This window comes from Hippichthys cyanospilos, chromosome 17 (genome assembly GCF_059441005.1).
Source record: "Hippichthys cyanospilos isolate Australia breed blue-spotted pipefish chromosome 17, RoL_Hcya_1.0, whole genome shotgun sequence".
Classification (NCBI taxonomy): Eukaryota; Metazoa; Chordata; class Actinopteri; order Syngnathiformes; family Syngnathidae; genus Hippichthys; species Hippichthys cyanospilos.
This window is the reverse complement of record NC_142385.1, coordinates 10,518,770-10,543,530: the sequence shown is the minus strand read 5'-3', so window position 1 is coordinate 10,543,530 and position 24,761 is coordinate 10,518,770. Positions and strand designations below refer to the sequence as shown.

General features: G+C 41.8%; 2 protein-coding genes across 2 annotated transcripts in view; both read left to right on the top strand.

Annotated features, from left to right (window-relative positions):
• bahcc1b (BAH domain and coiled-coil containing 1b) overlaps positions 1 to 4,238 on the top strand; it is a 63,764-nt gene extending 59,526 nt beyond the window's left edge. Inside the window, exons 26-28 of the mRNA XM_088438883.1 lie at positions 94 to 1,460; positions 1,736 to 1,972; positions 2,090 to 4,238. Coding sequence (XP_088295009.1) covers positions 94 to 1,460; positions 1,736 to 1,972; positions 2,090 to 2,299 — 1,814 coding nt within the window. The 3' untranslated portion in view covers positions 2,300 to 4,238. The remainder of the gene's footprint in view (positions 1 to 93; positions 1,461 to 1,735; positions 1,973 to 2,089) is intronic.
• A 1,536-nt stretch (positions 4,239 to 5,774) lies between these two features.
• fscn2b (fascin actin-bundling protein 2b, retinal) overlaps positions 5,775 to 24,761 on the top strand; it is a 46,910-nt gene continuing 27,923 nt past the window's right edge. Inside the window, exon 1 of the mRNA XM_088439948.1 lies at positions 5,775 to 5,841. The gene's annotated coding sequence lies outside the window, so the exon portion shown is untranslated. The remainder of the gene's footprint in view (positions 5,842 to 24,761) is intronic.

Here is a 24,761-nt window from a genome sequence, read left to right as displayed (position 1 = left end):
AGCTCTTACCTCCACTATTAATCTTGGTCTGTTCCCAAGAACTGTCACGTCATATTGATTCCGACTCCTCTCTGCTGTCATCTCCTTGCTCAGTTGGCAGGCCCAAGAAAATCCACTCAGTGCCTAAGACTGCCAGCACAGCAACATCGGAGTCAGACTCTCAAACCAAAGGCAACACTTCCTTGCTGAGCTGGTCCGCGCCGAGGAAGAGACCCCCGGTCGACTTCTTCCTCTTCAACGGGACTTCTCGGAAGACCCAGAGGAGATTTCGAGAGCGGGACGTGGGTTTTTTTCATCGCCCCGCGTCCCACTCCCTGACGCCCACACCCGCCCTAAAAGGCATCTTTGGCTCCCCTTTTGCGGTGGACTCTTTTAGTAGCATTGCCAATGGCTACTCCGCCTTCGTTAGTGGCGGGACCTCTGGATCGATGCAACATGCAAACACGGGCTCCCCCTCGGGGCCCCGAGACCCCTCTGCTTGTTCCTCAGTTGTCGCCGCGACTACGGCAGCAGGGAGCAAGAAGCAAGTTAATGAGCGAGACAGGAAACAGTTCCTGGTGAAGCTCGATCATGAAGGGGTGACCTCGCCAAAGACCAAGAACGGCAAGGCCCTGCTTCGACTCGGAAATGGAAGCAAAGGGAGTAGAACTTTGTCCTCTGCGGGTGCTCCGCTCCGATACATTCACCCTGCCTTGCTGGTGAAGGACGGGAAGAAGGTGGTGAGGGCCACAGAGAATCCCGGAACCCGGCCGGATTCTCTTCAGAAAGATCTGCTGTCAACCAGCCATGGAAGTCAAGCTGGAGATTACAGTTTGGACTACCACAGCGATGGCCCGAGTTCTTACTCTGAGCTAGATGAGGATGACGAAGATGGGGGTCAAGATGCCAGGACCCGAAGAAGAGGCACCACTCACCGCAGTGGCCGCTTTCTCTCCCGTCTCTCAGTCTGTTTTTCCTCCTCCTCCTCCTCGTCCTCTTCTTCCGGCTCCATATCCTCCTCGTCCGTTTGTTCCTCAGATAACGATTCTTCCTACTCGTCCGACGAAGAGTCTTCATCTGTTCTCTTGCGCCGTGCACTTCTCCAACAGGACAAACACAAACACAGGCAGAACCTGAACTCGGAGTCAAACAACTCCAACCCTTCCACCGTGGTCCAGACTCACCCTTATGTGGCCAAGGCCAGTATGGCCCACTCTGGGTCAAAGGGGAGGACGGAGGACAGGACTGAGTACATGTCCAAAGGAAGTGCGGCGACTAACAATACATCAACCAAAACTCAACCGAAGAAGAAAGAAGGAGTTCCTGATAGCCACCATCAAGGTCCGACTGGCCCTAAACCTTCCTCCAAGGACCCGCCGGCAGTAAAAAGACAGAGGATGTCCTCGCCTGAGCCTCAAGCTAGCATAGCTCCACTACTGCCTGGACGCCAGCTGTGGAAATGGTCCGGTAACCCAACACAGGTAAGAGAATAAACACTGGTAGGTGTATTTAACTGCCGTTAGGATTACACGAAGATACTTGGAAAAATGTCTTTCCTTTTATGATACCTGGATGCAAAAAGTTTGAGATCTTCATGGTCTTTGCGCTTTTGCCAGTAAACACGATCACACAGATGTAGCAAATTACATTTTATAAAATAACCACTCCTTGAACATGCCCTATCATATCCTGAGATATCAGACCAGAGCTTTTAATATCCTGTCTGAGATTCTTATTCTTAATTTTCCAACACTAGAGGAGAGGTCTGAAGGGTAAAGCCCGCAAGCTATTCTACAAGGCCATCGTGCGCGGCAAGGAGACGGTGCGGGTCGGGGATTGCGCCGTCTTCCTGTCACCGGGTCGGCCCCAGCTGCCTTACGTCGGCAGAGTGGAGAGCCTGTGGGAGTCGTGGAGCTCCAGCATGGTGGTCAGGGTCAAGTGGTTCTATCACCCAGAGGAGACACGCCTGGGGAAGCGACACTGCGACGGCAAGGTAAAACGCTCAAAAGAACAAGTCATGGAAAATTCATACCGAAAGCAAATATTCCCGTCGCGCGATGGTCAGGTATAACAAAACCTTCATCTAACATTGTGATCGACCCTCCCCCAGAATGCCCTGTACCAGTCGAGCCACGAGGACGAGAACGACGTCCAGACCATCTCGCATCGCTGCCAGGTGGTCAGCAGATCAGAGTACGATCACACGATCCGAGAACACAAGTCCGGCGCGACTGCCAACGGTCTTTTCTACCTGGCCGGCACGTACGAGCCCACCACCGGCCAACTGATCGGCGCCGACGGCATGGCCATCGTGTCCTAGCACCCGCAGCTAGCAGACCAAAGCTATCGAGCCGACCGCTCCCGTGACGCTTCGTCATCGCGGATAGAAGGAGCAACGGGATACATCCCAGTGGGAGAAACCCTGCCACCGCTGGGCACTTAAAGGATTCTCGTTAGTTCTTGGAAATCCACATAAGATCATTCTTCCTGTAAACGCCAGCATCGGGAGGATTCGGTTTTCCGCGCTCGACTCACTGAATAACAGGAACCGCAGACGCGAGCACTTTGGAGTTCGGTAACGCGGATTTGCTACGGCCGACTTTGCTTTCCGAGACCGACTTACTCGAGAGCGGGAGAGGAGGGAAACTCACTGTAAGCCACACTGGTTTGGAAGGTTGGAAAGGTCTTATACTGCTTGTCTCCTTGTGGACTGGGAGATACCCAACAGGACCAAAAAAGAGAGAAAGAACTCCAGAGTCATTTTGGACCGAGTTGCAAGAGCTGATTGGTTTCAAGCCAAGATGACGCCATGTCTTTAACACACATTTTTTCCCCCCTATCAAGCCATACACATCAATACCTCTCTTGCATCCTTATATTCAGGTGCAAAGACACTTTTTTTTTTTTAAACGTTTGTGGGTGTGTGTCTGGGAGATTGATGGGCTTTAAATAGCCATATGTGTATATAGAATGTAAATACTACACATAGCTATTTGCCCATGTTTTTAAAATATTTCTTTGCGGAGAAGATGCGTTTTACTTCGATGTCTATGGCTTTGAGGAGGGGAGGGGGAGGGAGGATCTGTGTTTCTTTGAATGCACTGGAGGTCAAAAGATACATCTGACCTGGTCGCAAGCCCCGTTTTGGGGATAAATTTGTCAACAGAGCAGTTGTTTTAACTCAATTCACTGCCATTGACGGCTATAAACGTCAATGTTCCATTTTTACCGGGCTGACACATGGCCAGCTTGATACGTCAAAAATCAACTTTAACAGCAGTAAACGAGTTAATAAATCGATCAGAAAGCGGCTCTTTTAAATAACGCGTATTTGTCGTTTCCGCAATTCCTATCGTAACCTTACCAGAAAAGAAACCAAGTTTCTGCTTTTCACTGATCCGGTTATTATTTCTATCAAATGTAAATATGTATCCGGCGTCTAAAAAGAAAAATACCAAAGCACCTGTGAGTTTACACGTCCATCACATTACAAGATAATTGTATGAGAATGATTTAAAAAAGAAAAATTCAATCAAATCTGAATCCGGGACCCCTGCAATCACAGAGGTATCTGAAGTGGAGTTCCTCTCGTGTCAGTGTTGCTATGACAGCCTCGGAGAGACGTCGCAGCGACATTGTCTGCACACTGCCCAGCTGATGCACTTGAGGTCTCTATGACAACCAGAATGGCATCACGTGACTGTGAAGGACAATCAGCGCCAATCAATGGGACAATGTTGAGAGACAAAAAAAAAAAAAAAGGATCAAATCGCGAATGATGCTTCTTGTCACTTTTATTCCTGCTTTGCCAAAAAATGTCCGCGCGTGTGCACGCGCGCTGGTTTTCTGAGTTCACCGTCGTCTTACCGTTTATGCAAGTCTGAGATGACTGTTGTATAGGATGTACAGGGGAGAGAACACAAATGCCTTTTTTTGTAGGGCTTTGACTTGACTTTTGACAACTATGTTGGCAACAAACACTTTTTGAGATGTGAAACTTTTGTAAAAAAACAAACAAAAAAATCAACACTGGATTTATATATGACCAACCCATTTTGACAGAAGCTACATTTTTTTTCTCCCCACTGGAACTTGCTTTGTATGGTCGAGATGGACAATGTATGATTTCACTCATTCTTATGGAGGTATTTCTTACATATTTCCATATGTACAAAAGAAAGAATATTTATCTTAATTTTATTGCTTTTTTTTTGTGTTTCATTAAAAAAATATTGTTATGAAAAGAAAAGGAAAAAGCATCTAGAATGTTTTTGCTGTTTTTGTTCCCCCTTTCCCTATGGGCGTGAGTTCTGTGAATAGCGCCTTGTGTTCATCAATGGCGATCATTTGTCAGCTGAGGGAAAATGGACCATGGGATAAAAGCGTGGAAGAATGAGACGGAAGAATGGTGTGGGTGGAAAGGGGGGGGGGGGGGGGGGGGGGGGTCGGTTGAGAGAGGAACAAGCCATTTGAAACTGTAGCAGTAGTTGATAGATGGAAGAGGTGTGTGTGTGTGTGTGTGTGTTGCGAAACTGTATCTAACCGGCAGGCAGTACAGGTGGGTCGGGTCTTCACAAGAATCAAAACTGAACACGACCATTAAACGAACAGAGGCGAGGATATCAATTTTCACCGTGCATAGATTTCCAACTCACTTAAATCATGAACAATTGCGATATGTGCTCCACTGCGCCCCCTACCGTTTCGTACGCTTTCATGGGAATTCATGAAATTTGCTCACAAATACAGTACAATATGCATGTTTTAAGACAGTATCTGAACGCTTATCTTCCGCGTATCATTTGATCTGTCCTGTTTTATGATTTGACTCAAGTCAGACTTGAGTTGCTATTTTTAGAACTTGCAACGTGGTTGCCAAAATTTTGGGAACTTGGCAACAATTGGTATTAATTTAGGTGACTTGATTTGACTTGGACTTGAACTACATGAATTGACCAGTGATTTTTATTTATGTAGTTTGTAATCTACATCATAACACAGTTTGACCTTTTAGGAAGGAAAACAAAAGTGTTTTTCCTTTCACGCATACCTGGCAACCCAGTTGGGGTCACTCATTTGGCAATCCACAGCAGCAATGGAAGCGATTTAAGAGCACCATTAATTTGAATTAATTTTTATTTTATTTTATCGATGACCTTTGTTTAAAAAAAGCATAGCAAAGCGCATGGTTTTCAACAATAACGTCTAACTTAATTCGTCAGCACAAAACCCACCCACAGGTAAGCTAACGTCACACTCTAGCTAGCATAACAACACTGGTTTGGGGCCAGGAAAAAAGTCTGATTGTCAACATTTAAGCACATTTAAATGACATCACTGGTTTTGAAATGGTTTTTGAAAACTGTCCGAACCTTTTTTTTCAGTCGCTGCGTTTAAAACATGTAAAACAGCTCGGTTAGCTAAATTAGCTCAACATTTCCCTGTCCGTGTGTCCGCCATATTTGATGTGGCGTCAACTCATTTTCAAGCGCAAGTCTACAAGTGCCAAAAGTGAGCCTGTTATTTATTCATTTGCACACACTAATTATATTCGGGGAGCAGAACAGAACAGAAACAACATAATTAGTTTTTAAATCTGATGGTACACGTTCCCACATTCAGTATCTTTACCCATATTTGGAAAATGCAAAGTTGTGTTTTTTTAAATTCGTTCATCTGTATCCATACATGTGTAAAATCCTCCTTTAAAAGAAGAGTTTGAACAACATGCATAACCAAGAAGCTTTTCTGCACTTTTTTGTGTTCATCATTGTGTGCATGCGTGTGTGTGGTTGTGTGTATTCAAGCAGTTCGAGGAGCATTGAAATGATCTCCAGCAGGGTGTGGAGTTTCTGGGACAAGGTGAGCCAATTTACTCCCATTTTATTTGAGACTTCCTGTGATATATTCACACCTTTTTTTAAATAGCACTGTAACCAAAGCCTGTGAAGGCGCGACTTATTGCGACAATAATGTCTGGATGGAGGATTCAACTTTGACCTCAAATTGCAGTCTGCTTTGCCGTGTGCCCGCTGCATGAAGACAGCTGTACAGTGTTGTTTTAAAGCAGGCCGTAAACTTCCATTTGATAGCCTCTCCTTCAACAAGCATATTTGCCCAGCTTCTCAGTCAAGGAAATAACTAGTGACGCGTGTTTTTTCTTCCTTAGAAAAAACAACGCTAATGAGCCTTAGCGACAGTTTAAAATCCCTCACACATTCACATGCCTTTGTCCAATGGCGTGTGTGTGTTTGCTTTCCTTTTTGTCGACCATGTTTTAGTTGTTTAGTTTGTTATTACAAAGATATGAAACGCCACAGCCAGCCAGTTTGACCGCACGCACACACACACACACACACACACACACGCACACTAAGTCGTCCTCATTGGCTCCCCAATCAACCGACACCTTGAAAACACACAGACGTTAAGTGCAGTCTTTTACTCCTTATCAGCACGTTTGCATTGAGCTTATCTGGCCTGACATTGTTAGACTACTTTACCCAGAATGCTGCGGGAGATAGGAGCACAATGGGAGGCTTGGAAAGGTGGGGGGCGGGCTGGGGTATGAGAGTGCCCTTCGGGTTAATGAGGGTGGGCTTTTCATGCAGTCGGGGCAAACATGCCGCGGGCTTATTTGTGCTCAGGTATTCATATCTTTGTGGGGGTGGGAGGTGGATTTACGCAGTCATGTCACCTTTTGCAGTTGCTCAGTCTTTTTGTTAGGCCACACCCCTAATTTATGTATATCTAAATATATATAGATATATATATAGATATATATAGATATATATATAACTTTGTCTGATTAATGGATGATAAAATCAACAGATACATTGATTATTGAGATATTTGATTGCAACCCTACTCTGTATTCAAATAGCAGATGTTCAAATGTTCATAGGGAAGACTTGTTTATTCAGTCAAGTTTGTTCAAGAGTTTTTAGTTTTAGCCAGTTGAGGTCCTTGTCCTAAAATTTGGCGCCTAAAGTCCATCTTGAGCCTCGTCATGTAATCCACCTCTGCCAACTAGCCTGAAAAGAAGAAAAAGTTGCAACGCCGGTTCGCCGAGTATTTTGCCGTGTTCAAGTTTGCACATTGCGTGAGACAAAGGCGCATCCATTTTCTTTGTGATGTTTTCTTTCGGGCTTCTTGCTGGGCGCCGCACTTGAGACGAGTCCGGAGGTTATCCATCACATTCTGCTCGCCACGTCATTTTTTTTTTTGCATTTATCGCTTGCATCGATGCTGCAGTGCGCATGTGTGTGTGGCACAGAAAGAAAGTGAGTGAGAGGTGAAGTAGCAATGTGCGAGCGTGTCCGTAGAAAGCTCTCCATTTAGACCCAGGCTGAACCTGTCACCGAGGTAAATAAATGGTTGCCAGCTGCTCTGAGATGCTGCACGTGTTTGCAGATAGTTTCAATGTGCGCGTTTGTATGCGTGTGCTGGGGTGCAATCAGGTCACTGAAAGTAGCTGTAAGAAGATCAGCCCTTTTTTTCCGCGTGGCCCCATCTATCGTTCACATGAGCCCGCATCAGCTCGTCACTAGTATCCATCTTATCTGCGGGCATTGTGTGTGTATGTGCTCGTGTGTGTGTGAGTGCGCGTGTGTGTGTTACAAAAGTCAGTCCGACTCACTGGTGGTTGTGCAACGCATTTTGCGCTAACAGATGGTACACGTACATAAATCATGGCTTCTTGGCTGGGTGGAAGTCTCGTCCGTGTTCTGCGACTACACGACGATGCCAACAAACCCCCCCACTTCCCCCGCCCTCTTTTTTTTTTTTTTTTTTTTTTACAACTTGTTTTGCTCCCGGCCCATTACACAACATATTCAAGGGAGATATGTTCAAGCTGTTAATCTTCTGTTTTGTTATTGAGATTCCTTAAAAAGCTGGCATTTAAATTAATGTATTTTTCACAAAACGTTTGTGGAACATGGTTAAGCAATTTTTATACAATCCAAAAAAAAATAAAACCCCAAACATTAATTTCTTTATCCAGCCTACTATATAATATAGTATAAAGAATTTAAAATATATATATATATATATATATGAAACAAAAAACATAACAAAAAAAACTCATACATGAAAAAAATCTATAATAAATGCCATACAGCATAACAGATCAAAACCATAATAAATGAAAAAACAAAACTGTCAAAAAATAAAAAATAAAAGCTAAATAACAAAGTAAATGAAAACAACATATGAAAAAAATAATTAAATGAAAAAAACAATGACATACAGTAAACAAAAAAAAAAGAGAGAAGCAATGAATGAAAAATCACAAAGCATAAAAAAATAACCCAAACATAATTTTCTTTCAAACATACTCAGACAGACTCCTTGGCCTTTGTCTCAGACGTGTCTTGAACTCGGCCATTTTAAACTTGGGTTAATAATTTTGTCCCAAATTGGGTTGAAAATCTAAGATAAAGTTGTGTAAAGTTGTTGCACCACTCCTTTTTTTTTTTTGGCATCGCAGGCTTTGACTCCTTGGCATTTGACACAGACTCGTCTTAGACACGGCCAATAGACATCATGGCTGAGTTGGAGCTTGCAAGGCCAAGACACAACAGTGCTGACCAAGTGGATAGCATGTCTGCCTCTCAATGAGATTTCCTGGGTTTGAGTCTTTGAGTTTTGCGTTTATTCCAGCTACAAATAATGCCAGTACAGTATATTAAGTGTATAAAAACACAAATCAAAATGCATGGCTAAATGAACATGATATTTTCACAGTGGCGCAAGTGGCCCCATACTAGTTTTTTTTTTTTTTTTTTTCACACCAGAAAACTTAAGAGAAGTCTACTGTAATATTTATCCGCTCCAACACCTCATGCATGTCACAGCCAACATGCTGGAAAAATTCCACATTACAGATGAATTATTGACTTTCCATACATGAACGAGCTTTGCGCGCCTCAACCGAACACATTGAAGTTCCTGATCACAATTGACATGAGATAGAAGACCGGAGACCTTGTCTTTTGAAAGGAATCGTAATTAATGAGATTCTTCACGTTACCTGTTGACCTCCTTGCATTTCAAAAACGAGGCTTTGCGCATAGTGTACATCCGAGGCAATTAAACACATATCGATTGCGTCGGCGCCATTCAAACGAGGTTGATGTCAAATTGCGGTTGCCATGGTGATAAATTGCAGAAATGTAATTAGAAAAGGTGTTGACGGAGGCGCCTCTGTCGCTTCGTCGTGGCGCGAAGGCACACAAAGAGCGTTATGGGGTAAACACCGCCGTTTACCTTCAAGGTCGTGGATGCTGTGTCATGTCAACTGACAGCCAGCACGCCAGATTAAGATTAATGCACATTGCGTGAGCCAACACGCCTGAAATGCATTTTCACCTTTGGAGAAAAAAATCCAGCAATGTGTCGATACATCAGATAGTCGTAGAAAAGTGCATGGAGGTCAGTATTTACTTCACTTTATGGAACTGATCCCCGTCGGTCAGGAAAATTCGACTCAAAACAACTTTCTTTGAAGTAGTGGATGCTCTTCAGTCATCCCTTTATGTTCGCAATTTATTTTTACTGCTTAGGGTAAAGTGTTAAGTAACGTCTTAAAAAAAAACTCTGCTAACTCAGGTTTGTTTGGTTCCTGTGGCAGCTTAACTCTGGTGAACTTTGCAACTAAACTTCAAGGAGTCGCCGGTACAAAGATGGAAATGGATGGACCTTTACCTAGTTTGATTTTGAAAAGTTGTTTGATGGCTCATTGGAAAACTACATCATTACCGTAGCTTAACCCTAACCACTTTAAGCGAAACTATTATGATAGTTTTTGAAATAAATTGCTATTTATTGATGATTTTATGGTAATTTCAAGCTTCTACTCAAGTAATTATCATCTTACCAGCAGGAGAAAATACTTGCAATTGAAAATTCCAATTATTAGTGATAATTTGTGTAAAATTTAGTGATTTAAAAAATGTAATCATTGACAGCACTTTTATATATATATATATATATATATATATATATATATATATATATATATATATATATATATGAATGTGGTGTGTGCTGTCGCGTGACTACATTTTTCACTAATCACAAAATTTTTCACAAATTATGACGATTAATTGCAATTTTTACAAATTATTTTTACTAAATTGTATTTAGATTATATTTAAATATTCACACCAAATCCGTAGTTTGTTTCCATTTGCAGTTCCGTCCACCACTAACCTGTTTATGCAAAATCTTTATGCAAAATCTAAAAATTCTTCTTCCAATATGTGCCCTCACGTGACACAGATGGAAGAGCGCTGTCAAAACGGATGGACGCATAAGAAAAACATTTTTACAGCAGGAATGTTTATGACGGCCCGGCTTCCCCTGCGTGGAACATTTTATCTCTAAACTCATCAATGTTCAAGGATGTCTTTGTTTATTATTTTATGATGTGCTTCTACTCCCACTGGCCACATCATTAGGCACACCTGTGCTATCTATTGTCAAGACTATAAATCAGTCTTGACATGGGAACAACTTTGTTAATAAGAGCACTGTTCTGTAAGCTTTACAATCCCGGTCAAAAGTTTGGAAACGCATTCTAATGTGACCGCTTTGAAACACATGAAGAGGTGAGGAATTCAAGCGATTAAAAAAAATGCCCAGCTCATCATTAAGCGTCATCCACATCGTAACGCTAATTGACTTTTGATCAAACTTTTCCCACCCTTGTTCTGTTCATGTACATATAAGGCCTTACTCATGGCTTGGATACGCGTGTGTGTGTGTGTATTCCTTAACCTTTCATCTCATCAAGTGTTCATCAGTCCGCCGTTCATCAATCACACATCGCAGCAGATCACTCATCGACTGCGGGTCCTGCTTTCAAATGATAACATCTCTCCATTCTACAGACATGCTCGGTCTGTAAAACACACACACACACACACACACACACACACACACACACACACGTATGATGACGTGGAATGTGATCATAGCCACTTTCAAAGTATTCCTGCTAACACAGCAGGAGGCACCTACACATTTTATCTTCCCCCCCATAACACCCTCACGCAGCTCACTGTTGGTCACCACGGCGCGTACAAATGTACACACATGTCCAGTTGCCATGGCGACGGCAAGGCAGCCATGCAGAATGAGTACGCAGTCCCTCGGGACGTCTCCTTTGTCCATCTTTCCGTGGCTCTCCTTTAGCAATGACAAGATGTCTCCTCTCTGTCTGAGCCCCCCCCCCCCCCCCCCCCCCCCCCCCCCCCCCCCACCTCACTTCATTATTAAAACGCACGTGTTTCTCAAAATTTTCATCCGGGGCCTATCCGTTTCAGTTTCGCCATTTGTTTTTCGGCCCTTTCCCCTCAATTTAGCAAACTGCGTCTCGAATCCCAGTCGAGCCGGATCGTCCGTGTCGCAATGAGCCGCAGGTCGGTTGGAGCCGTTTTGAGTGGCGGCTCCTTATTATGACGGAGAGGCTGCTCTCCAAAATTGCCCTCTGGTTGTGCTTGTACTAAATATGATGCCTTCATTTCCCGTGAGTCACCAGCATTCTGCATGTTTGGGCTGGACAACACCGAGCGCCATAGGGGCTCTCCTTAATGGAGCCATTTCGCTCAAGGAAAATGGGAATGCTACGTTATATGTCAGTGGAGGTATTTGATGTCTGGGCTTTCAGTGGGGATTTAATCTAGCTCTGAATTCCACTATTAATGAAAAAAAATATATTTATCTTGTGCCAATTGCTACACAATATGTGTTTTTCTAGTCAAACTTGGCTTGGTTTGATCGATCAACCAATCAAAGGACGGAAAAATGCCGATGTCATTTTTGGCCAGCTAGATGGCGCGTCAAGTAGTATTTGAGAACAGATTGCTTGAATAAACATTTTTATTTTTACATCTTCATGTTACCATTTAATAACGACAAGATGAAAGCAAAACAAATAATTTCAAAACGTTTTCTACCATTCATATGACTTATAACGGCAGTTCCCAAAAAGAGAACTCTTTTCTTTTAAAAATAGTAATAACAATAATAATGTAAAAATCTCGTCAAATACGTTTTTTTTATGGAGGTTAGCTGACACCCTTGACTAATGCTTACCCAACATAAGTCAGTTAAGCACTGTGGTGATAACTGTGACCATTGGATGGCAGTGTTTCCACACTTACAACACAGCTGTTACCTACACACATGTAAGAAATGGAAGTCAATCTTTCATATGATAACACCCATATTTACATAGACAAAGCACACAAGAGTCTGTTGTCCTTGAAAGGTGACAGAAAATAAATCGACTGGCCCTCTAAAGGTTTCCTTTTCTGATAACGCTTGGCATTCAAAGAGTTATGAGGGTTTCTGCCGGTATCAGCAAATCTAATTCAATGTTTTGTTTTTAAATGCAACTTAAAGCAGATGTAATGCCCACGTTCAACTGCCTAAATTGGTGATAGGAAGTGTTCATTTTCTTTTCAAATTAAGAGCAAATGAATTGGAGCATGAAGCCCACTGTGTTCATTTTAGATTACTAGTCCCCAACAAAATGTATTTGCTCATTTTGATTTTTGCTAAATCGTGAAAGTAACTCCTGTTTTTTTGTGAAGTTTCATTCGGATGCATGTTGTCATTAGTGACTAAACTTTCTGGCAGGCAGTACTTGACTCAAATCATTTCGCAAGGGGCACATCAATGAGAAGCATGTCCCACTCAATTGCTGAAGACATATTTCAGAATCGCAACTGATGACCCACCATTGCTACGTTTTCCCCACTCGCATAACGGCAACTCTAGTCAAAATTTCCTGCTCTATCGGCAGATCATTTCGTTTAATGCCGGTAATATAGTCCTCATTTCGCCCGGTTTTTGCAATGTGTATTCTATGACTCCTAATGGAGTATCCAATGAGCGTATGTTGCACAAGCTCACAGCCCGTTTGATTATTTCATACAAGAGCTCCGCTCAGTTTTGTTGCTCAAGCCTCTACGAAACAAATTGCAAAGTTGCAAAAATGCCCCCCACAGTAAAATCTTGCAAATTTACAGGGGCGAGACATTAATCGGGGAAAACGTTACGACAACATCTTCTGCTTTTAGCCTCCGATGATGCCCTTCCACCCAGTGACTGATCACCCACACCACATGACCTCCGATAAATAATGCCGCGGCTCCGCACCTCCCGTTTATTGTGTGTAAGTTTACATGTATGTGTGTGTCAGCGACCTCCCGCCTCCCCCTCACATGTCCCTCGGCACGCGAAACATTTTGCACGGCCCTTTTTACAAGCCCGGCGTTAAGCTGTCCATCAAAAGGCCGAAAAATAAAAAAATAAAAATAAACTCCCCGTATCGTTGGCGCGCGTGCAAAAAAGCGCGGCGCTCTCTTTACAGCCTTCGCTTCGACACCAGCAGCCTTCTCTTTTTACACATCTCCCTCTCATCCATCTTTCTCACCATCATTCATCTTCTTCTCTATCTCTCCCTAAATATCCCCCTCTGCTCAGATACTCGCCATGTTTGTTATAAAGTCAGCAACTGCTGACTGGCCGGGTCCTGATATGAACAACCTCAACTTGTCTTACCGCCTTAAATTTGCACTTGTACATGTAAAAAACAAGCTGGAACGGTGCGTGTGATGAGCACGGGCGGAATACTTGAGTCAGACTGTCGCCAATTTTACACTTGGAAATCTTGTGAAGCAATTGAGTTTGGCATAAAATATATATATATTTTTTTTATGCGTGTACAAACGTAGCTTACGCGAGGAGCACAGATGCTACCTTATCAAACCTGGAGCACCAAAATGAATTTGTTTTATTATGTACTGATAAAACCTGTCATGGGCGCAAACTCGCATGACAGAGACAACAAATATTACGACTAACTTGACCTGTCACTAGAGAGCTAGCAAAGATAGCTTAGCGATGCTAACTGGGAATGTCCAGATTCTGATCACATCCTTTTCGGCTGATTGCAAACGGTGCTCAGCTTGTGCTGTCATTCTTTCTTATTCCCTCATGCATCCGCTCACATACCCTCCCCCTCACCCGCATGTACGTCTCCGCACAGCTCTCTCACTCGCAGCCATAAGCACACCAACCTTATGTAACACCACGACTCCGTCGATGTGGAATGACGGGCAGTGGTTTAGTTTCAAGCAAGTGCCTTCATTTGCGACTGAACAAGATCGAGTATTAACAGGCTGTTAAATTGCTTCAGATTTCTTTCAAAAAAAGAACAAATCTGATGATCAGGGCATCCCAAATGCTAATATCATAATAGCTAGTCAAACATTAAGCCAGACTCATGTCATTTACATGTTTAACATAGAAGACAGAAAGGAAATGGCTAATATGGAGACTAGTTTAGGACCATTAAAAAATGTGAGTACCCATAACTTTTTTTCATTTGGTTGGTTAGTTGACTCAAGATTATTTATTCTATGCTAATGTGCTATGCTAGGATCAGGTCAAAGTCATTAGTAAACTAAGTACAGCTAACCCAGACCTAGCATATGCCATGAACTGGTTTAAGTTAAAAAAAACTAAACGGGCCCAAACTTAACGAGGGCATTGTGCTAAAACATCTTATTAATGATTCCTCGACTTCAAGCTGAAAACATTGACGCAGAGGAGCAGTAGTACAGTCGACCACATGAATGGGCAAAATTGTCCAATTTTACTTGATTTATCACTTGCTCAACCCGCATAATGACTTGACTCTACTTTCCTGATTTATGTTTTCACAGTAGCTTGGGACTTACTTGAAACTGAAGGTTAAGACTTGAGACCGTCTTATGTCTTGCACACGTGACTTACCCCGTCCTCGGGTGATTAGCGTTTGAGGTTAGATAGTGTTTATTACACGGGACTGAAATGATCTTTTGATATTGAATATTGTGGAAGAGTGAAGTGCGTGTTGCAACCTTAGCCATCTAGCACGAGGTTGTCTCGGTGATGAGTGACTGTGATGACCTCTGAGGTTTTTCCGCCCTGAAAAGTGTTGAGAGGGAACCTTAACGTCTCTCAAGAGAGACATGCAAATAAAGAAGTGGCGCCATCAGGGAAGGAAAAACTCAAACCATTCCAAGATCCCAAACAGACCGGAGCTTCAAAATACATGAGATATAAACGGGTTTATTGATGGGCTCCAATAACCTTGTGAAGGCATGCAGATTGGCGACAACACAGCTATGTGAACTCCAATCAAGTTTCAAACAGATACTTTTATGTCCTGTCTAAAAACTAACAGTCCAATCAGTGTCCTCTAAGGACGCGTAGGAAGCAGTTTCAATGGTTAGAAATTTCCATCGCAAAATTGCAGGTTTGTAAACTGCTACCAAAGCATTTTATTGGAGTGTCGCGCAAAAGTAGATCACCTAATGGAAACCGAATCTGAATCAAACAGTCCAAAACAGTTATTTTTAAAATTTCCAGTATAAAAAGTCATGCAGACTCAAGAATTTCACACCTACTGACTCGGTAACATTGCAGCGGGATTAGTCGTTTTTTATATGAATATTAAAATTGCCGTATTTTCTGTCTACATGTGTTGCTTCACTGTTTGTGTTTAACTATCCATTGCTTGAAGGATTATGAGACCTTAAAGTTTAATCACTTTTCCTGCAAATGTGTTGATTAGACATGATTTGGAAATGCACATGGCCGTTTATATAAGGTCCCTCATTTGAATGTGCACGTCTGAGCGAAAACGCCAAGTAGACATGTGAGACAGAATTCTTTGAAGGTCCCAATGAGCACAGTAGCCTCCATTATTTGTCAATGGAAGTTGTTGGGACCCACAAGGACTTTTCCCGAGAGATGGTCAGCCGTCTAAACTGAGCAATCTGGGCCAACGGCCTGTCGGAGACAGTCAGAAATCCGGTGTCCTCTGTGGACGCTTCCAGAAGGACAACCCTCTCTGCAGAAGTCCACCAATCAGGCCCGTATGGTAAATTGGCCAGATGAAAGCCATTCCTTTGTAAAGGGAGAACAACAGCCCGACCTAAATGTGTCTCAAACCATGAGAACCAAAATTCTGTGGTCTGATGACACAGATTGAACTCAGGCATCATGTATGAAAGAAACCAGGCACCAGTCTTAACCGAGCCATTACCATCTATACACGAAGCATGGTGGTGGTGGCATCATGCTGTGGGGGTGTTTTTTCAGCACAGGCAGACAGACTACTGCAGCAGGACAGAAGAAAAAATGAACATCACTGTGACATCACTGCCACTGTTTTGTAACCTCTGGGGAATATTTTCTGTTCCACTCCAGGCCTGTCGTGGGCGCTAATTCCCAAGTAGTTTTGATCTCATGTATTCCTGTCTTTCTTGGCCCGATGCAAGCAGACTGCAACAGAGAAAAAAAAAAACAACAACAAACAAAAAAAAAAAATCCAGCGCTAAAACTCAACGGGTCCTCCTTGGCTTGTTAACTAAATAAATGACCCAACAAACACTTATCAAATTGTAAGATGCTTTATTTTATGCCCGACAGAGGAAATAACAAATCCCCTCGTAGCATGTTCTACTTTGCATATTTCCCAGTGGTTTGGAGACTATTTCCGAGCTAATATAACCTGATTTGTACACACTTGTAGCGCTGACATATACAGCGTTCATCAGCAGTGTTGGCGCCAGCCCTCCAAAACACTCTTCAGTCCGTAGCGTGTGTACATGTGTGTCGCCGGGAGAGTGCATTACCTGTGGCGGAAACACAAAAGGTGGGAGACAAAGGGAAAAGCTAAAAAGAAGAAAAGCATCACAGGGGCCTTGATGGAGGGGAAAACATCGATGGATGGGATAGAGGCGGAGAGAGCTCCGCTGGGGGAAAGAAGGAGGCTTGAGCGTGAAGAGGGAAAAAGACTAAGTGAGATTATTTTGCAGAGGTCGAAGACAATGGGAGAAGGATTCGGTGAAAGCCACAAAGGGAAGAGGGGAAGGCCGCAAAGGAATCGTTCTCTTAGATGTGCCGCACTCAGAAAGCTCTTCAGCTTTCCTTTGAGGGTGGACATAAAGGATGGACTTCCATTTGTCATTAATTAGTCAGTCTAATTGACACCTTCTTTGTAAATGCTTTTGCATACGGGCTAGTGTACTGTAAGGTGGCGCTGGGGTAAAATGAGATGCTAAAAGTATTGGGACGCCTGCGATTTGGGGAAAAAAATGAGATTTTGATGTTTCGTTTTGTATTCATGAAGAAGTTGGACAATTTCTGATGTGGTTCCTCCCAAATGTGTATGATGGCTTTCAGGTCCAGCTTCTCAAGCAAAAGCGAAACTGAAACACTGCCACGTTCCAAATACGAAGTCTAAATTTAAATCTGAGCTTCAACCCAACACACTGGGCCAAAATAATTAACCCACCAACCTTACATAAGAATCATTTAAATCCGATCTAATGGGTAAAAATAATTACTTCAACCTTAGGTAAGAATCCAATCTGCTCAAAATCTAATCTGAGTAGAATTTCCTGGGCTGAAATAATCAACCCAATCTTGGGTACAGGTAATCCAATCGGAAGAAAATCCAATTTCACCCCATCATACTGGGTCAAAATATTTGGGTAAAACTAATCCTATAATCTCAAAATCCAATCTTCAACCCAAACTCCTGGGCCAAAATCAACCTAGAAATCCTATCTTCTGTACAATTTGCTGAGTATAGCCCAACCTGGGTACAAATAACCCACTAATCTCATTTTGAACCCAATCTCCCAGTTTTAAATTATGAATCTAAGTAACAGAATGTTCTCAAAATGCAATCTTCAACCCAATCTGCTGCTCAAAAATAATTAGCCTAATCTTAGGTAAAAGTAACCCAATCCTTTCTCGATACTCACTGCCAATTTTAGACCCAACTGGAAGGGACAAAATAATTTATCCAACCTCGGGTAAAAGTAACTCAGTTGGCTCAAAATGCAACCAGCAACCCAATCCGCTGTCCATAAACCAACCTTTGGTAAAAGTAAACCAATCTTCTTATAATCCAATTTTCAACTCAACCTTATGGGCTAAAATAATGAAGGCAAAAAAACTTTTTTTGTCATGTGAAGTGTAATTGCAATAAAATAAGAATTTTCTTCTTTTTTTCCGGCACTTTGATGCACTTTTTTTTTTTTTTTAATCAGTTTCAGACTAAGCTGTAACTTGTATAAACGCTGTAAAAAATAACCGTTGTTGAAAGTTGATTTAGATTGCTTTTTTTTCTTTTGTCAATGTTAAAAAGGCTTAGGTATACTTCTACAATTTTTATCGATAATAATGATATTTATAATCGGCGCGTTGGGGCATGGGGGGGGGGGGGGGGGGGGGGGGGGGGGGGTTCTCTTTGCAAAAAATAACCGAGAAGCACTGGTATCGCATGACACTACCTGGTTTTGAATCTTTCGCAGCGGTTGTGCACAGTCGCCTTGATTGAATAATTATTCAAATACTCATAATAATCTTTTTCTTTTTTTTTTATTTTTAATTTCATCTCCCCTTAATATGCCAGTAGTATGTGGGCGCATGAATGACTCTGTGAAGGGGTGGTCATGAAAACAGTGGGCGATGCGCGCTTTGTAATTGCGCCTCATTAGCCTCTGCATTCCGCTTACGCCAGACGACCCCATAGGACGAGTGCCACTCGCCGCGAAGTCATCAACCAATCAGGGGGTGGCGTTTGTCGCTCAAGGGTGGGGCCGGGGGCGGGGGGGCGGCCTAATGATAACCGTAATCCCGGAGATCTCCCCGATAGCTCGTTTATTTCATTTAAAAGCCAAATTGCAAAACCCGAATGCAGAGGAGGCCGCGTGATTGAGTTGACGTGTCGCGGCGTTATTAAGCAAGGACTCGGCGTGCAATTAATGCGGCGGCGCGCGCGCACGCTCGCATGCATGCAGGATGAATGACATAGACACAACACGGCGCAGCTCATTACTCCTGTGTAGGTCTGATCTCCGTGGACGAAGAGGTGCGCGCACACACACACACACACTCACATTAGGGAGCCGGCTTCAGCTATGAGGAAGTCTGATGAGGGACACCTCTGATTCGCCGCCTTTTATCTCGGGCACAGATACACACACTCTTTCTTGGACTGTCTCGCACACACACAAACGATTGGGAATATCTCGGTTAGGAAGCTTAGGTGGTCCTGAGGAAATACACTCATCCCCCCCCGCCCGTCTCTCTCTGGCATGTTGTTATCTCCGGGGTCCAAATGTTTGGAGATATCTTCACACGCGCACATACACACACACACACACACCTGATGGCAAACAACCTCAGTTGTCTTCCCACTCACATGTCATTTTTTTTTTTTCTCATAGCCTTGACCGGACACACGGCCCGTTTACAAAGTCGGGCCCCTGCTGACATGCTGTTTAGTCAAAGGCAAAAACGGTTAAAAAAAAAAAAAAAAGTAGATGCCTTTTTGCTCCAATCTTTTTTCTTGAAAATTGGATTCCTCACCATTTGAGTTAGAACATTTACATTTTTGGGAAGATAATGAATAGTTCGTTTTCTCACCTCCTCGTTGCCGCTATATTTATTCACCTATGCGGGATAATTCAATTAATCTCTTTAAGCCCAATCAAAGGCATCAATGAGAAGCGGCGCGAGATGCGCCTTCCCGCTGAGAAAAGTGACAAGCGGCCTCATAATGACGTCGTGCGTGTTTGTAGCGGTGGCTGACTGATATACGGCCGGGGGGGGGAGGAGCCCATGCGGGCTTTTTACAAGGCCGCCATCGGCGCCGAAGGGGCACGGGGTTACGCTGGCTTGTTTTATGGACAACGCAGATGATCATTTCAAATCTTAAATATCCAAAGCCCCGACCCGCGCCTTCGGAACGACAACGCGCCGCCCTTTGTGCAAAGCCGTTGGTCCTCGTCAGGTGGGGGAGGAGACGGCCTCAATGGATTCCCGTCGGCGAAGGCGCTGAACAAAAGGCCTCCTATAGCTCATATTTTTAATCAGTTTGACTTGCGACTAAATAGCCACGCCGATGGCTTTTGAAGCGCTCGAAGCTTAACCTCCCTTAACACTTTTCTAAGAACCAATCGGATGGAAGCAATCGCAGTTTTTGTTCCATAGCCTTGAAATCCAGCTTTAGGTCCAGGGACTCTGTCCTAGTTACCTTATTTTCCGTACTATAATTTGTGGCTCTAAAAGCCTTCGGTTTTCTCAAAAGCTGCCTTGTACAGTCCATTAACCGCGAGTTTTTATTTTGGGGGGGGGGACCCTAAAATAACTTAATCGCCATGTAAATTATTCCGTTTTTACCTCTGCATCTCAGTTATAAATGTATTTTTTACTATTAAGATTTATATAAGCCCCTTTCTGAAATTTTGATACGCTATATATGCTTCAATTTTGAAGCAATTTGCAAAGACTGAGTTTTTTGTTGTTGTTTTTTTAAAGTTTGATTTCATCAAATAAATAAATGTTTTTAAATCAACAAAACAATATATTTTAAGGTTCTTGGTTGCAATTTGATCCAAATATTTAAGTTTAATATTGAATTGAATCATAATTATATTCTTTTCAGTTCTTGATTCGTCTTGGCTCTGATCAGTCTTTTAATGTAATCAAGAAGTATTTTTTTCCTGTTCTTCAGAGTACTCTCCACCAATCATCTTTATTCTTAATTTCTGATTGAAAAGTTTGACTAAATTATCTTTTTTTTTTTTACATTCGCTTTAGCACAGCTCCATCTAGTGGATGCATTACACAACCCCAGCAACTACTGTAGCTTCTATTCTGTGTGCCTTATAATGCAGTGTATCATATTTGAAAAATTTAGCGCCTTATAATACAGTGTTTTGCTAGTAACTGTTTTTTCAATATCGGTGCCTAGTGGTATGACTTGTTGGTGGATACCGATAAACGCTAAGACAGAATTTATTCTTACTGAAGTTTCTCAGATCGAATTGTTTCTTTGGCTTTAAGTTGCAGTGTAACTGCTAATGATTTTGTGATGCTAATGCATTTCAGTAGCTACCCGCAAAAGAAAGGGTCAACAGTAAATATAGATTAAAAAATTTTATTTTTCAGTTAGCAGAATGCATTGTGTGGTATTATTAATGACGTCATATGGACATCCTTGTCATATGTGTTTATGTTACTCGTACTTGAACGGGTGTCATAGTTACCACATTAATTTAATTGATTTTTTTTTTTTTAAAGAAACTGACCTTATGTAAGACCATTTTATTGTAAAGATCATTTTTGGGTTGACTTCCTTGAAAATGCTATAATAAAGCAAACTCAAATACCATAGCAATTGCATGCCAACTCATACATTAAGGACAAAAAACTGTTTTTAATTTTACATTACATTACATTACATTAACTTAAAATTCTAAAGTCACTTTCCATGCAACAGGAAAAAAAAGACTTTCAGCAGCACACGGTTGTATCAAAGCGTACGAAACAGTAGCTTGTCGCCTCTTGAAATGACTTCTAATTGTGGTTTTCTATTACAGGAGTTTGTGGGCTTTTTTGACCGCAGTACCGCCCGTGTCAGACTTCTTTTCAGGGCTTTTTCCAGATGAGAGGGGGAAAAAAAGGGTAGCTTGATACTTTTCGGTGGGGACTGAACAGAACACACATGATGTACTAATTTTGTATCAATGTCGAATTAAGTGCTTTGGGTTTAACCAACATTTTCAGGAAAATATACACAAAACGTCCATGAGGTTTTTTTTTTTTTTTATGATGCAACATAGTTGTTACAAAAGCGAATGGAAAGCTAAGAGATTAATCTAGTCTTTGTCTCTTACCAAACATGTTTAAAAATCAATACACTTTTTCAATACACCTTATGAAATATTTTTCCAGCAAAGTACAGCAGTGCAAAGCATTGCTGGAAAATTGCAACACTAGTTAACAAACTTAACAAAGTAAACGCATACAATGTTTTGCATAGGAATCACTATCATACAATTTACCGAGAAGTTGCTTCATGTTCCAATTAATTTGCTCTTAATTAGAAAAGAAAGCTGCACTCTTCCTTTCATGGCAATAAAATGTATTGAATCGGACTTGAAGTTCTCCTTGAAGTTCATTCGCTTACCCCAGGTTGTGAACTACTGGCATCGTGGGCCTGAGTTATACTACACGCATACACGCTACACCCTCTTTATCGCCCTCATTCACACGCACGCCTCGGATCTGCTTGACTGGGCACCGTTCAGCGCGTAATGAGTGGACTATGTGCTTTTTATTTTTCTTAGTCCCCTAATGTTGACTCATGCTAAGCAGCCTGGCGCATGAGCGCGCAAGTGCTTTTTGTGTGCGTGTCGACACGCTAACAAAATTCTTCTTCGTATATTCACAATAACTCATGATGAAGTGCAATCAGTGACTGTAACCAAAAACTATTGCGGACATGTTAAAAAATGAGTCGGGGGAGGAGATGTTCAATTTTTCAACCGACTGGCCGTTGACAGACTTGTGCAAATAAGTCCCTCACACACATACAGCCGCAAACACACACGCAGTTATATTGAAATTTCACTTACTGATTAAAACTTAGCGTAAAGACACGTAAGCTCATCATTCATTGTTTCTCTAAACAAAAAGTCATTTCCTCATGCAGTGTCGTTGTCGCATAAAAACAAGATAGCGCACACACACACACACACACACACACAGAGTGCCAGGTACAGCATATGTGTTTGAGAGCCGTGTGTTCCCAAGTAATTGAAAGTGGGACTGTATAATGTGTATAAGTGACAGCTTTGAAAGATTCTGTGAAGTCAAACATTAACACAATTAAGCGTGTGAGCATTGGACTGTGTCGCTGTCTTCATTGTCGTCTGTGGATGAATGTGAATGCTACCAATTTTTTTTTCTTTTTTTTGTCCAATCGGATTTCAGCCTCTTTGTTGCCAAGTTAATTGTAATCTGCTCTGGGCATTTTGAATCAGTACTGCTTGCTGATGATCTGCATTACATTTTATATTCACCTCATAGTTCGGTTGCTAAAGAAAAAAAATGTTGCAGCCAACTTTGACTGGCAAAATATTTGTACAAATTATTATTAATAATCGGGCTCACTAGTGAAAAATATTAAATGACACCAAAGTGCATAATTTCAGAACATTTGCCACCATTAACTCAATAATCCCAAAGACTCATTTTTCATTTTATTTAAGATTCCAGACATCCAATCCCATGGACACACACACACACACACACACACACACACACACACACACACACACACACACACATATATATATATATATATATATATATATATATATATATATATATATATATAGGGAGGGTCAAAAATTTGCAGTCCAAAATGAATTAAGAATTGATATCTAAAGTAATTGATTACTTTAGCTGATCAAGTACAAAAATACTTTAGGTATATTGGGTACTTAAGTGATTTCTTTCGGTATTAAAGTACTGAAAAGGAACTGATTACTCTAAGCTTAGCGATTGATTACTTTTGGTACTAAAGTACCGAAAGTAATCACTTTAAGTACTAAAGTAATTGATTACCTTAGCATTTAAGTACATACAGTACATGATTATGTACTTGATATCCTAAAGTACTTGATTAATGTCGTACTTAACCATGTAATGTAAGTAGTTAAAATAATCAATAACTTTAGCTATTGTAGTTTAATTCATTTAGTACCAGCCATTTTTAGACCTTCCTTCAGCAAAACACTTAAAAAAAAAGTAGATATTTTTTTTTTTTTAATTCTGGCATTGAGTTTAAAATAAATAAGTAAATGAATATGGCCTGTTAAGGAAGTAAGCAAATCTCGCTTGTGGAAAAATGTTTTATCGACCACTGAAAGCAAACTTGTGCAACCTCAATCAGGGTCTTTTTTTTTTCCACCTATCAAAAAAAAAAAACCTGGCATTTGAAATGAGGCGTGTAGACTTTCAATGTGGACCGCACATGAGACGGTTTATGCCGTTGTGTTGCATATTTTAACGTTATTAGTTTCCACATGTTAGTGATGGCATTTAAATATAGATTAAGTCAGGTAAGACCCTATTGGAAACCCAGCTGCAAAAACGCGCAGCCCGCCACTGCTGTAAAGACGAAATAGCGAAGCAGTGACTCGCAAACCAAATATCGCAAGAGTCAACAAAAATATGCTTTTTTTTATCCATCTTACAGAAATAAGCCATCCAAGCAAACACGTGATGAATCGTCTCATTTGCATAGCCCTGATGTGTCAATTTCAGACTGTGATTCGCAAGCGCCTCCCGTTGACGTGGTGATGACCCACCTTTGATTTATCGAGCGGCCTGCACTCAGATGCTGTTTTGTTAACAGGATTGAAGCCATTTCTAACTATGTTTTATTACTGTACTAAGATGATCACGCATACACTTTTGGAGGTGCTAATTCAATTGGCTGACAGGAAAAGACAGCACACAAGCCTCCATTATGGACTGCCAGCTAATTGGTAATGATAGGTTGGGTGTTCTGGCTAGCTAGCTAGATTGCAACAGTAGATAGCCACACCATAATGCATACAGGATTATAAGGCGCACCTTCAATGAATGGCCTATTTTAAAACTGTTTCATATATAGGGTGCAGCGATTTATACGGCGCATAGTATAGAAGCTACATTTGTGGCTGGAGTTGTTGTGCATCCACTAGATGGAGCTGTACGAAAGGGAATGTCAACAAAACAATCAGATAAGTCAGTCGAACTTTTTAATCAGAAGAATTAAAATGATTTGTGCAAAGTACTATTTAAAGAATGGAGAAAATACCTCTTGATTACATTAAAGACTGACTGTGTAGATCTGTTCGGGAAAA